General features: G+C 34.7%; 1 protein-coding gene across 5 annotated transcripts in view; it reads left to right on the forward strand.

Annotated features, from left to right (window-relative positions):
- The window catches only part of KANSL1L (KAT8 regulatory NSL complex subunit 1 like), a 123,686-nt gene that overhangs the window by 100,162 nt on the left and 7,765 nt on the right, over window positions 1-15,759 (forward strand). For all 5 annotated transcript variants that reach the window (XM_043910170.1, XM_043910168.1, XM_043910171.1 and 2 more), the window contains exons 7-9: window positions 1,330-1,495; window positions 4,040-4,147; window positions 14,300-14,428. In XM_043910170.1, coding sequence (XP_043766105.1) covers window positions 1,330-1,495; window positions 4,040-4,147; window positions 14,300-14,428 — 403 coding nt within the window. The remainder of the gene's footprint in view (window positions 1-1,329; window positions 1,496-4,039; window positions 4,148-14,299; window positions 14,429-15,759) is intronic.

Here is a 15,759-nt window from a genome sequence, read left to right on the forward strand (position 1 = left end):
TAGATTTTTTTCATTGGTTGTATCCTTATCTGCTCAGTCATGTCCAACTGAGTTAGTCGCTCAGTCATGTCCAACTCTTTGTGACCCCATGGACTCTTGCCGGCCAGGCTTCTCTGTCCATGGGATTCTCCAGGCAAGAATACTGGAGTGGGTTGCCATTCCCTTCTCCAGGGAATCTTCCCGACCCAGGGATTGAACCCGGGTCTCCTACATTGCAGACTGATTCTTTATCATCTGATCCACCAGAGAAGCCCAACTATATAACCAGAAAAAAATAATTTAAGAACCCAACATTTAAACATTATATATTTTTAATGTAGCAGTGTAACTTTTTTTATTTAGCAACATGGTTTTCATGAGATTTCTGGAATCTTAACTTTACCTTAAACTCAGACTCATGTAACATATTGCATATTTTATACATATCTTTTTTTCTTTTTTTATTGAAGGATAATTGCTTTACAGAATTTTGCTGTTTTCTGTCAAACCTCAACCTGAATCAACCATAGATATGCATATATCCCCTCCCTTTTGACCCTCCCTCCCATCTCCCTCCCATCCCACCCCTCTAGGTTGATACAGAGCCCCTGTTTGAGTTTCCTGAGCCACACAGCGAATTCCCGTTGGCTATCTATTTTACATATGGTCACGTAATTAAATAATGTTTTATTTTAAATTCAGTTTTATTTAATGTAAATATATGATATTCTTCATAGTGTTTCACTGTTGTTCCAGTGTAGATACTGCCTGGCATTATAATTCAAAGCAGACTCTAGTTTCACTCATTGGTTATAACAGATTAGAAGGAGGAAAACAGTACAGTTGACTCTGGAACAAGGTGGGGTTAGAGGCATCAACCCCCACACAGTTAAAAAAAAAAAAAAAGGTCTAAGGTCTATGTATAACTTTATAGTCAGTTGGCCTTCCTCCCTGTCTGTGATTCAGCATCCAAGGATTCAGCCAACCATGGCTCATGTAATACTAAAGTACCTATTAAGTGGAAAAAAAAAAAAAAAAAAACCCCGCATATAAGTGGACCTGCATAGTTCAAGCCTGTGTTCAAGGGTCAGCTGCATGCACAGTTCTTTTTCTTAACATGGTACCTGCTCAGTATTGCATTTCTCACTAATCTGAAGTGTAATCATTTTCTTTTGACCTAAAGTTGTTCAAACTCATTTCTCTTTTTTATAAAGTGCTCTCTCCAAGGTGATTCAGTAATCCAGGACTTCTTGCTGATATCATTCACACACTGTACTATAACTGTTATATTCTCTCTCAATCAGTTTTCCAAAAAGATGAAGTCTTTAATTTTTTTTTTTTTCCTTACAGACTTTGCCTTCAAAAGAAACAAGGTTTTTAAATACCACACAGATGCCTTGCCTGCAGTCAGCTTCAATTTGGAGTAGCTGTGAACACAATTCAAAGTCTCAAATGTTAACAGAACATGTATCAGAGTTAGATTCTTCTTTCCATTCTGTTCTATCATTGCCATCAGGTAAACCTCTTTATAAATTAATTAATGAATTAATTAATATCTTTGCAGGTTGATTTTTTAATTCCTTGGAAACCATTTTGACTCACTTTGCAAAGTACTTAGCTTTTGATCTCCCTTTGAGTGTTAAATTTTTAACATTTTATTGATAATATGGCTATGCTATTGAAATGTTTCTCAGTAAGTCAGGGTTCTTTTTCTAATGTGTTTTTTTTTCCTCATGGAGTTTTCCCACCATATAGTATTCCCCCATCTATAATCAGCATTGAATTTCAGAGAAGAAAATTGTCCCTCTTTAGATGTACTCAACTTTTGAACCTCAAAAATACCAGTAATCTACCATGGAGCAGATGAGGCCTTAAATCCCTGTGTCCCCTAACATGGCTTTAAGTTTCTCTCCAGTTCCTGTTTTCTGTTTGAATGTTTCCAGTCTTATGTACATTGAAACTAAAGTAAATATTTAGGATAAAAAAAGAAAACATTCTTCACACTGGTTATCTCAAGTTCATCTTTTTATGGGAAGATATCTCAAATGAGCTTTTGTTTCCTTTTCAGCTTTTGGTTCTAATCATCCAGGGACTACTCTTTGTAAAGCACCATTTCTTGTACCTGTTCCTGCCCTGAAGCTTAGTTTGGTTTTTACCAATATTACAGTGGTTTCTTAGCTATACCATACATTGAAGTAAGCTCCTGGTAGGAGCTGTTTTACTGTATCTTTGAGGATACCTTAATAATAGAAAGAAAAAATAAAATTTATGACAATAATAACACAGCCAACATTTGATCTTAGAATACACTGGATTCTATAAGCACATTACATTTTCCTCTAATTCTTGCAGCAACCCCATGAGAGTGATTGTTGTCTTCTTTATCTTACATATAAGAACATTGAGGCTTAGAGAGGTTAAATTACTCATCCAAGAGTACACAGCTAGTAAATGATGGAGACAGGATTTGACCTGAAGTCATTCTCCAGAGCCATACTCCTAACCATACTCTTTACTGCCTCTCTGTTTTCTTATTAGTAAATTTGTTTCTGATGAAAAAACCTGAGATCTGGCATAAGTATGTTTCATCCTACTAATGTTACATCTAATAAATTAAGATTAGCTTTCTTACCTACTAGTTAGGGTTATCTGTTTCTTCTTGTGTTTATTTAATAAAAATCTGAATACCTGCTGTATACTAGGTATGATAGGAAAATACATACAAATAAATCCCTCAAGGTACTTGCATTCCAATTTTACAACTGAAATATAAACCGTTAAGTGGAATAAAGTGTTATGAAATTTTAATAAAAGCTCACAGGTTACAGGGTGTGTTCTAAGGAAGGAATATGAGTAAAACAAGCACCTTCCCTACTTATGTCAGGTTTTCTAACAACTAAAGAACAGTGGTAGAATAGGTGATGCTCTATATAAATAGGTGATATTTCTTTGGAGAAACTTGTTTGGGTAATTGGAAATATCAGAATCCTGAAATGTTTACACAGTATATTTAATTTGTATTCTTATTTTCATTTTGTTATATAGTTTTCCTATGGTCTTAGTATAGTGATAGCATTGAAAGCTATCTTACCTCTGCCCCATGGGAAAGTTTCCAAGATGATACTTACGAACCCATTTTTGTGTGCATATTTTTCCACACTTGAGTATGGATCTGCTATTAAAATACATTATTTTGATGGAAAACTACTTCTTTGTTTAAAATTGAGACTTTTTCTGGATCTATGTTAATTTATGCATTCATAATTAGTCTTCTAAAAAATATCTTCAGTAGCAAAACTTTAAATAAATCAACCACTTTATAAAATATTTCTTTATATTTCTTAGGAAAAAGTTTAAGTATCTCTATTGAATGCTTTTTAAGATGATTGTTTTTGCATTCTTGATTGAAGAAAATACACTTTAGTTAATAAATGTGAAGCACATCTACTTTATTTACTTAGCTTCTCTTTTGGTTGTGAGAGTATGGAATATAAACGTAGTGAATTAAACAACTCTCCTAAGTCTCTACTTAAAAGAAGAGAACTAGTTTGTCAGTATGTTTTGATTTTTGTAAAAGTAGATTTAATTTTGTGATTCATAACAGTAGTAAACTAAGGGAATGTGAAATGACATTTTCATAAAAGATTGCATCTGAATTATAGTATTTTTCCTTCAAGTTAACTAAACTTGTATAATTATGTCTTTTGGAAACTTCATTATTTCAAATGCAGAGTTTGTAGGGGTGGGTGGAACGGACTTAGGTTTGACTGTATATTTTATTAAAGACCTTTTGGGAGCATTTGTTTCATCTGCAAGTAGTATTTAATGTTTATAATTTTGTTCACCTTATGTACTATTTTAGTTTATGAAATTGTTCATAGTGTTTATTTAGTATGCATAATCAGTAATTTCCAAAATATTGCTTACACTTGGAAAGAATATTTTGTCACTTCTAATAGTTGTGATGTTTCAAGCTTTTGCTTATTTTTCTAAATCTTAATATGGGATGGTATAAAGAGTGTTATCACTTAAAATATTTTTGTTTGCTTTACTTTTCTAGATGTGCCTCTTCATTTTCACTTTGAAACATTGTTAAAAAAAAATGAAATAAAAGGAGATCTTACTGAAAATAAAATTTTAGGAGACTGTATCATATCTCCATCACCTGGTATGTTACTTATAAATCTTGTACTTTATATACTTTTTACATCTTTCATATACTTACTACTTTTGCTAAGGACATAAAATTAACAAAGGAATGAATGTAAATCCTTCATTTTTAATATTCACTTTTCACACATCACACACAAATAGAAAATACACAGCAGTAATCCTAACAGGAAATGTGCAGTACTTACTGAATATTGAATGAGAATTATGAAATGTTATTGATAAATATAAAAGGAAATTTAAATAAACATGGGAAAACAGCACTACTGGATGGTAAGAATAATTAGGATATCAGTTCTTCCTATTGGTTCATGTTTGGTACAAAGTAACTTGAAGTTCTAAAAGAATTTGGTTAACTTAAAATAATTGTAAAGCCCATTGGAAGAATTAATGGGAAAATGTAAAAGGAATTGCTAGAAAAAATATTGAGAGAATCTAGCCCAACCACATATGAAAACATTACAGAAATCTATAAACATTAGAATAGCTTCTGTTTTGCTTACATTTAGCAAAGTAGATTCATGAGGCAGACTACATAGCTTATTCTTTATTATTTAAAGGAAGAATTGTAAATCGGTAAGAAAGTGGCGAACTATTCAATAAATAGTATTGTTAGTCATTTTGAGGAAAATGTTTATACACTCATATCATGTATTAGTAAATTCTATTTGGTTAAATGAAACACTAAAGTTACAAAATAAAACTTGAAAAATTATAATGAAACTCTTAATTAGGGATGGGGACATTGTGCTTGGAAGCAATCAGAAAAAGAAAGAAAATATACCTGCATATTTCTCCACATCAAAATGTTACACAAAACAAGATATTTCCAGATGAAATCATCATCTCCCTCAAAAACTCAGCAATCAACTGAATGTGAATACCTGTTAGAAGTGGAGTTTTGAAATGTAACAGATCTTTAAATAAACTTAAAAAACAAGTAGCCTTTATAAATACCAATAATAACCCATTAGAATTTGTAAAATAATAAATTATCCTAGACATATTGACAACGAAAATATAAAATATCTAGGATTAAACTTAACAAGGGATTACATGAAGGAAACTTGAAAAGTTTACTGAGGAACAGAAGAGTATATGTGCTTGTATGGAGAGAAATACTCTGTTCCTGTCAAAAGAAAAGTTGTAACTATAGGTGTCATTTTTCCTCAAATGAACTTATAATGTAATTCTAATCAGAATCCCAGAGGCGTTCTTATTTAAGTAAATGTTGAATATCCAATAAAACTTTTAAAAGTTCTATAAGGTGTCAGTCCATAAAGGACAGAAATGGTGATGGAATTCCAGTTGAGCTATTTCAAATCCTAAAAGATGATGCTGTGAAAGTGTTGCACTCAATAGGCCAGCAAATTTGAAAAACTCAGCAGTGGCCACAGGACTGGAAAAGGTCAGTTTTCATTCCAATCCCAAAGAAAGGCAATGCTAAAGAATGCTCAAACTACCACACAATTGCACTCATCTCACACACTAGTAAAGTAATGCTCAAAATTCTCCAAGCCAGGCTTCAATGGTACGTGAACTGTGAACTTCCAGATGTTCAAGCTGGATTTAGAAAAGTTAGAGGAACCTGAGATCAAATTTGCCAACATCTGTTGGATCATCGAAAAAGCAAGAGAATTTCAGAAAAACATCTATTTCTGCTTTATTGACTATGCCAACACCTTTGACTGTGTGGATCACAACAAGCTGTGGAAAATTCTGAAAGAGATGGGAATACCAGACCACCTGACCTGTCTCTTGAGAAATCTGTATGCAGGTCAGGAAGCAATAGTTAGAAGTGGACATGGAACAACAGACTGGTTCCAAAAAGGAAAAGGAGGACGTCAAGGCTGTATATTGTCACCCTGCTTATTTAACTTATATGCAGAGTACATCATGAGAAACACTGGCTGGATGAAACACAAACTGGAATCAAGATTGCCAGGAGAAATATCAATAACCTCAGATATGCAGATGACACCACCCTTATGGCAGAAAGTGAAGAAGAACTAAAGAGCCTCTTGATGAAAGTGAAGGAGGAGAGTGAAAAAGTTGGCTTAAAACTCCAACATTCAGAAAACTTAAGATCATGGCATCTGGTCCCATCATTTCATAGCAAATAGATGGGGAAAGAGTGGAAACAGTGAGAGACTTTATTTTTTGGGGGCTCCAAAATCACTGCAGATGGTGACTGCATCCATGAAATTAAAAGATGCTTACTCCTTGAAAGAAAAGTTATGACCAACCTAGACAGCATATTTAAAAGCTAAGACGTCACTTTGCCAACAAAGGTCCGTCTAGTCAAAGCTATGGTTTTTCCACTTGTCATGTATGGATTGAAAATTGGACCATAAAGAAAGCTGAGCGCAGAAGAATTGACGCTTTTGAACTGTGGTATTGTAGAAGAACTCTTGAGAGTCCCCTGGACTGCAAGGAGATCCAACCAGTCCATCCTAAAGGAAATCAGTCCTGAATATTCATTGGAAGGACTGATGCTGAGGCTGAAACTCCAATACTTTGGCCACCTGATTTGAAGAACTGACTTATTTGAAAAGACTCTGATGCTGCAAAAGATTGAAGACAGGAGGAGAAGGGCATGACAGAGGGTGAGATGGCTGGATGGCTACACCAACTCGATGGACATGAGTTTGAGCAAGCTCTGGGAGTCGGTGATGGACAGGGAAGCCTAGTGTCCTGCAGTCCATGAGGTCGCAAAGAGTTGGACCTGACTGTGACTGAACCAAACTGATAAGGTGTCAGATATCAAAATATAAAGGTATAATCATTAAAACACTGTGATGCTGTTAGAAGCCAAGGGAACTAAATAGAAAGCCTAGACATAAGCCCGAGGATTTATTATATGAATGATATTTCCTATTAGTGTGGAAGAGATAGCCTAACTAATAAATAATAGTAAACAATTCTTATGAAGCATTCCTTATACACTAGTACAATATTGAAGGGCTTTATATCTGTAATTTGCTTTAATCTGTACAACCCTGTAAGGTTTCAGTACACACAGGCAAAGTTGTGTCTGACTCTTTTTGGCCCCATGGACTGTAGCCCACCAGGCTCCTCTGTCCATGGAATTCTCCAGGCAAGAATACTGGAGTGGGTGACCATTCCCTACTCCAGGCGATCTTCCCAATGCAGGGATCGAACCCAGGTCTCCTGCATTGCAGGCAGATTCTTTACCATCTGAGCCACCAGGGAAGCCCTTTCACACACAGGCAAAGGAGCCACAGTGGACTGCTAAAACCTTTAAAATAATTTTCCCACTCCTTTAATGCAAGATATAAAGAAGTTTCCTATCTTAACATCTCTTTTCTGTTGAAAGAAATCTGATTTAACAGTTTTTGATGTAAAAAATCTATCACTTTGTCTTAAGATGATTGTTCAAGCTGGTGGCCTTCCCATGAAGTATAAAAGTGATTTGTTTAGACAAAAAATGAAGTTAAGGTGGCTATGAGCTCAAATGTCCTATATATATTTGTTTGGCTCTGTTAAAACATTTTTTTAAACTGTTCTGCATAGTATGTCAGGCTATCCACTCTTTTCTGCTTGACTAACGTTTCCCAAATCGCAGTTAAGATGTAGTAGATGCAGGACTCAAATCCAAGTACTCTTGCTCAGAGCCCAGGTTTAAAATGACTTTTTTTCTGTAATCAGTGGTATTAAGGAATGACTTTTTGGTAAAATGACATGAGATCTTTTTTTTCATATAGCACCTTAAAACAAATTTAAGGTGGATGAACATTAAAATACATTCCAGGTAGATTAAAGAGGTAAATATTAAAAGTGGTATCTTAAAAGAATTAGAAGAAAAACTAGATGTATTCAATGATAATAATGAAAATGCTAATTGATCAAAAGGGTGGGTATATATATATATACATATATATATATACATATGGCTGATTCATGTTGAGGTTTGACAGAAAACAGCAAAATTCTGTAAAGAAATTATCCTTCAAATTAAAAATAAGTAAATTTTAAAAAATTATAGCTAACGTGTACTGGCTATCTATGTGACAGACACTATGCTAAATGTTTCTCCCTTTTTCAATTACATTAATAATATTAGACATTATAATCATCAGTTCTGGCAAAACTGTGTAGCAAAAATAGTACCCTCAAATGTTTCAGGTACAGTTAATTGATACAAGCCTTTTGGGAAGTACTGTGAAACGCATTTGTTATAGCCTTGGTGCTAGTGGTAAAGAACCCACCTGAGAGATGCTGGTTCGATCCCTGAGGGGGGAAGATCCCCTGAAATGCATTATAAGGCCTTTAAATGATTAATTTTTTAATCTCATTAAGAAAAAAAAACTTCTGTACTTGTTCACAATAAATGTTGACTAAACTGTTAACTCTATTCTGACCTGATAAATCCATTTCCAAGAACCCAATCTAATCCTAAATATGAAACCACCTTTATTCACAGATATACTTAACATTTTTTGTGGTAATGAAAAATTAAAAACAACTTGGAGAACAGTAGGAATATGGTTATCTGTCTAACCCAATGGAATATACATTTTTAAAAACATTGTAGAAGTTTATCTAAGGATATAAACATTTACCCAAGAATGGTGAGTGATACAAAAGGACAGAAGTTTTACTTCTGTGTATGATCCAATGGGGACTTTCCAGGGGGCTCCGTGGTAAAGAACCTACCTGCCAGTGAAGGAGACACAGGTTCAGGCCCTGGTCCGCGAAGGGGCCCTCAAGAAGGAAACAGCAACCCACTCCACTGTTGTTGCCTGGGAAACCCCATAGACAGAGGAGCCTGGTGGGCTACAGTCCATGGGGTCACAGAGTTGGACATGACTTGATTTAGGGACTGAACAAAAACAAATGATACAATTATATCCATGTAAAAATATTTATACTTGCATCAGCCACATGCAGCCTGTAGGCCTCTTAAGAGATCCTCATTAACAACTCAGCTGTGTGCCCACACAGATACACGGTTTCTGAGACAAGAAATTTGAACATGGACTTACTGTTGCATATTAATAAATTATTATGTTAGATGTAATAATGCATGTGGTTACATAAACACAGTTTATCTGTTAGTTTGATTCAAGCTGACATATATGTAGGTGATATTTGGAATGTGTTTTAAAATATTCCAGCAAAAAACAACTAGTGGGAGAGAGAGAAAACAATTTGGTTACCAGCACTCTTGATGCTGAATCATAGGAACAGGGAAGTTCCTTATTCCATTTATGTGTCTTGAAATTTTTCCACTGTAAGAAGTTAAAAGAAATGAAATGAAAGCACTAAGAACAAATAATTGCCTGTGCAAAAGAAATACAGGAAAATATATGTTATAGATACTTTTCATGATACAATTATGCTTCTTGGGATTTATGCTAGACTAACATTTTTTTAATTAAAAGATGTGTGCAAGATGATTATTCTAAGAATGTCCATAATACAAATAAAATTATGATTATAAGTAGTTCCAACAGCTAGGGAATAGTTAAATGCTACTGTTTCTAATAAAAGGAATGTTAAGTGAACATCTGAAAAAATAACAGTTATCAGGTTAAAAAAAGTTATATATATATCCAAATTAAAATTATTACATTTGAAATGTGAATATGAAATTTATGTATATGACTGAAAGTGAATTTGCAAAAACAAAGTTAAGTGATTATATTTCTGTAATTATGTTTCTTCTAATGTTAACTCAAATTTATCTGACTTTAAAAAAATGGAGCAGTGTAAACATTAGGCACAAAATTACTGATGTATCAATAATATAGTGACATGTCAGTAATGGAAAATTAAAAGCTAGGAGTGGAAAACATTTGAATTGAATGCTACCTTTTTTTTTTACTTTATTAATTTAATTGGAGGGTAATTACCTTACAGTATTGTGATGGTTCTTGCCATACATTGACAGGGATCAGCCACAGGTGCCCACGTGTCCCCCCGTCTTGAACCCCCACTCCCCATCCCCATCCCATCCCTCTGGTTGTCCCAGAGCACTGGCTTTGTGTGTCTGCTTCCTGCATCGAACTTGTGCTGTAACTTTAGGCAAATTAAAACTTTTTTCTATACCAATCTCTCCTTTCCTGGGGTTCCCTTGTGGCTCAGCTGGTAAAGCAGTCACCTGCGACGTGGGAGACCTGGGTTCAGTCTCTTGGTTGGGAAGATCACTTGGAGAAGGGAAAAGCTACCCACTCTAGTATTCTGGCCTGGCGAATTCCATGGACTGTATAGTCCATGGAGCCACAAAGAGTCAGACAAGTGAGCAGCTTTCACTCTTTTCTACTTTCCCCATTCCCTCCCACTCTCAACCCAAATTTCATCCCGAATCTGTCTTAAATAGATGGTCACTAGTTTTTCTTTTCTGTAGAATTGAGTAAAACTAGAACGCAGTATTTATTGACTACCTTCTCTGTGCCAAGTAGACTATTAAGTGCTGAAAAATCAAAGGTGAATCATGGGAAGTTAATTTATGTGATAGAAGCAGACACACAAATGACTATTAAATGACATTATGGGTACCAACATGATAAAAATATTCTAAAAAAGAGGGTGTGTGTGTAAACTGCCTAGCGGACAGCAGAGGAAGAGAGGTTAAGGGTGATGGGTAAAGGGCAAAAAGGAACTCCAGTAAGATGGTGATGCCAAGTGTAGCTTTAGAGAATACTGATCTGGAATTTGGAGGAAAAGTCAAGTGTTCCAAATCACTGTTTCTCAAGTTTTAATGTGCAAATTACTTTGGAGCTATTGTTAGAATGCAGATTGTAATTCAATAAATTTGGAATGGGGTCTGAGATTCTAACAAGGTCCCAGGTGGTTCAGATGCTGTTGGCCCATTATATGTAACAAAATTTTTAAATGGAAACAATTGCATACCTTGTCATAGGCTGTTATTTTCGCTGGGTAAATTGAAGGTAAATAGATGTTTTTGTGCTTTGCCTTAGATCTTAGATTTATCCTATACTTTTCATTAGAGTTAGCAATTTGACAACTACTCATTTCGGCTAACAGCAAAGTAGGGAAAAGACAAAAAATTGAAGAATTGAGTAGTTGCCAGTGGTGAAAAAATACCAAAGCCAACTTAAGGACCTATACTCATCAAAATATTCAGTCATGAAAAACTAGACACTGGAACTATTTCAGATATGAGGAAACAGAAACGTGTCAACTGAATGCAGCATAAGGATTTTCTGTAAAGAACATTAGAGGACTAACTGGTGAAATTTGAGTAAGGTGTACAGTTAGCTAATAGCATTAATTCTTGGTTTTGATAGCTGTGTGGCTATGTAAGAGAATGCCCTTAAATATTGCAATATCTAAAATAGAGAAGCATCATGTCAGCAACTTAATTTCATTGAAAGCCAGTGTGGTAAAATGTTAGTATTTAGGGAATCTGAATTAAAATGGCACTTGCTGTTACTGCAGGTTTTCTGTAAGTCTGAAATTATGTCAAAATAAAAAGTTCAAAGTGCAGAGAGAGGAACAACCCACACAGGTCAGCACCCTAAGGCTTAGCCTTCTTTACCCACTTACCTCATATCTAAACCCCACAGTGATCTTACGCTTCAAACCTGCTCCTCTGTATTTCTACCAGTTTAGTCCAAATTAATGATCCCTTATCTATACTGCTGAAATAGCCTAATCTATTATTTCCCCCAAATCCCTGTAGCAAGTTATATTTTAAAAAGTAAATCTAAGTACATGCCTGGCATGTAATTGGCTCTCTATAAATGAAAGGGAGGAAGGGAAGACAGGGGATATGAGAAAAATACTGGGTCAAAATATATCTTAGGAAGGAATTTAGAAGATCTAGGTAAGAAAGCTGAAAGGCTGGAGTTACTACAATGAGCATAGGTAAAGAGAATGTGTTACACTCTGAATTGCCATATATTTCCTACTATTTCAAGAGTCCATTATAACACTACAAATTATCAAAGAGTAAGAGGGAGAAAAGTGTAATGAAAACTTTTGGGTAAAATTAAAAGGATCACTTTAGTAAAGGTTAAGGTTTCTCTGGAAAGTCTGATGTGCTTTTACGAGACAAGGTGGGTGGTGAATTCCTTTAGAAGAGATGGGTTGAATTTACTTGGATTTTTCTTGAAAATACTCTGAAAACAAGAGTGGTGGACCCTATTAGAACACCAATACATGCCAGGTGTTTTAAAACCCAACTCACAATTCTAGATACACCTTTGTAGAAATGAATTCTAGAATTATGCCTGCTATCTTATTTTACTATTTAACATCTTTCTCTACATTATTTTTCTTGGGTAGAAATCTTTGAGGGAGTAGGTAGAAACCTTAGGATTCTGTTTAGACTTCCACGAGTGCTCTAAGTCACCATTTTTCTCCTGCATTTGCTTTTATGTCAATCTGATTCGCATTCGTGATAATTTCCCCCTTCTCTGGTAACTTTTAGGATGTCTTCATACTGATGTTTGTTCCCCACCCCCCACATTTGCTTTGATGCTCAAGTTACTGAAACGTTAGGGTTAATATTGTGTAAAAATCTTTGGTTATTGCTTCTTCCAATATTCTCTATCCTTTCCTTTTTTACGTTGATTTGTCCTCTAGAAATTTTTTTCCTGTTTCCATCACTCTGTTTCTTTGAGTTTTGGAATGATCTTGATTTTGTTATATTCATTCTGTTATAGGCCAATGAGCAAGGATTTTGTTCCTTAATTTGAGCAATTATCCTTTCCATTCCCGAGGACTCTTTTGAGAGGCCTTTTGCCTTTCTCTTGGCAATATTATTTTGAAGACTTGTAAATTTGTATTCTGTGAACCCATTAGATATTTCTTGAGAAAAGTTTTACACTTGTTAGTACTTCTTGTTGGAGTCTTGTGTTTTCATCTCTAAGGTTCATGTTGACTGTTTTAAGATTGTTCTGCCACTGCTTGAGATCCTCTTCATGGAAGAGGAAGAAATGTACACTCAATATTGTTTTCAGACGCAGTTATGGATGGGCAGGACATGTTTTCAAACTGGGGCACCTGGGCGATGCCTCATCTATCCACCCATCCATTTCTCTGCTGAAGCTTCAAGGATCCCGGCTGTGTTAGTCTGTGTAGTCACTCTACAGGTAATTCTACTGCAGGTAATTGTCTCTCCTCCGCATTCAGAGCTCCTTGGATGATTACACTTTTGTGGCAATACTCTCTTGTGCTCTTGCAGTTTGCTCTTCAATTTTCTTAAGGTATTAGGCTTTCAGAGATTGTTCAGAAATTGTTCTACTTAAAAGTTTCATTTTTTAACATGCTAATGTGGATGTAAATGTGTAGATCTGTGCACCTATATGTAAAAGTTTTGTCTATCATTTTTAGGGTGCTTCGCCATCATGAAATCTGAGTCCCTGTCACTGTTGGCAGGCCATCCATACTTTTTTTCAGTATTGGTTAGAATTTGTCACTTAAGCCATCCTTTCCACATCTCCAAACATTTCAAAAGAAGCCAATATGGTTATTAATCCAGCATTGCAAATATAGGGTTCAGATAGAAAACAGTAATGATGAAACTAACATTTATTGCATACTTAGGTCAGAAATCCTTCTAGTGACCACTACAGGAATTAACTCACTTAATCTCCATAATCCCACAATAGCTATTATCCCTATTTTACAGTTGAGGCAGCTGATGCACAGAGATATTAAATGATATTAAAGAGGGATATTAAAGTTTTAAAAATTCATTGCTTTAAAAAGAATGGCACCTGGGTACTCTCAAGAGATCGATGAAATCTGGTTATTGCTCTCAAGAGATCCCACTCTCTTATGATTCTATAATCTTACTTAGTCCTGAAGTCTTCCCAGATTTAAGGGTGAGCTTAATGATTCAGATCAAGTTCAGTCAAGATTTACAGATCTGAAGGTATCTTCTCTGTAAAAGTTTGTAACTTAGAAGACCGATCACCTTCCTCTTCAAATAATGGAGAAACTATAGGAATTGGGGCACTTCATGAAGATGTTTTTAATAAATCTTACTCTATTGTTTTCAGCTTAGGGGTATTTCATCTTCATATGTTATTTATTTCATTATTTCATTTTGAACTGGTATTATCAATATTCTGCAATGTTATAAAATAAAAGCAAGTTAACATGTTCATCATATTTGTGTTAAGGAACTAAAATTTCATTTTTCTTTCCATTTTAGTACGTAATAATTCTCTGAATCAATGGAGAAATGGATATTCCTCTATATGCAAGCCTCAAATAAAGTCAGAATCTTCTGTGCAGCTATTACAGGGAAGAAAGAAAAGACACTTGAGTGAAACAGCAATAGGTAAGCTCAAATGAGGACATGAGCACTAGTAGTAAAAACTGAAAATAAAACTCTGATCTCCAAAAGCCCGATCTCATGGGAGTAATAACCCAGAAGTCACTAATTACACACAACATCCATGGTTCTATGAACATCAAACAGCAAATTCATGTAGTCAATTCAGAATTATGTGGACTGGGATTCCATCCACTTTATGGAAATTAAGAATTTCCTTCCTATGTTTCCTAACCGGAGTTATTTTCTACCAACTGTCCTTCTGGACAGGACTTCAGTCTCTAGCATTGTGCTTTGGACTCAAAACGTGTTAGTACAAGTTTGCCCTTTAAAGATTACCATACCTGGTTCCTTTTGTGGAGATATTCACTGAAGCTTCCTCAGAATTTTGATAAATTGGATGAGATACATCTAAGTAACTCAACCACCTAGTTGAATTGCCCTTAGGAACTTACAGTGCCAAGATGAATAGAGATACCTTTGAAACTAGAACTCTGCTAGTAACACAAAACTTAACTGGGATGATGTGTATTAAATAACAAATAATCTGTATACTCTGTTGGATCTTATTCGTTGTTCTAGAGGCTCTAACATTATATACGTCAGTGAAGTATGCCCTAGGTGTAGTATGTCAGTATACCCAATAAATTAGAAACTATTTATACCCAAGATGTACTGAACTATATTATACATGGTGGATTTAACATGAACACAAGAATAACACAGATAAAATGCTATACTACAAAGTAACTAGACAGCTCTCTAGGCAACAATCATTTTTAATGCATGGATACCGATTTGAAGAAACAACTAGCTAGGAAGGACGTTTTTAAACAACTAGAATAATATATAAACTGTATTAAATTTTATATTACACAGGAAATTATTTTTCAAGATATGTAGTAAGTAATATAAACAAGGGCAGTACGAAAATAAACATATATGCACAGAGACCCAAAACAAATGGAAAAAAGGAACATGAAAGAAAACAGAAAACAAAGTTGGAAATAATCTTATAATCAGTATCTTGAAAGTTTCATTCCTGAAATAGGATGTTATTTTAAAAAAAAATGAGTAAAAGAAAACAAGAACTTTTAGAAATTAGTACTTTAATAGAGAAACATTTTCAGAAATCAAGTCAGAAGTTAAAAATCTTCCACAAAGTCGATCATAAAGTCAAAGATATTTTAAAAATGAAAGACAAGAAAATTACCAGGTAAATCTTAGAAGTTCAATAGCTGAATAAGAGTTACAGAAAGCACAAACATAGTAAAGGGAGATGAGATAAAGAAATGATATACTGGGTATAAACTGTCAAGACCCCAGAAAATGGAAAT

The sequence above is a fragment of the Cervus elaphus genome, chromosome 8 (assembly GCF_910594005.1).
Source record: "Cervus elaphus chromosome 8, mCerEla1.1, whole genome shotgun sequence".
Taxonomy (NCBI): Eukaryota; Metazoa; Chordata; class Mammalia; order Artiodactyla; family Cervidae; genus Cervus; species Cervus elaphus.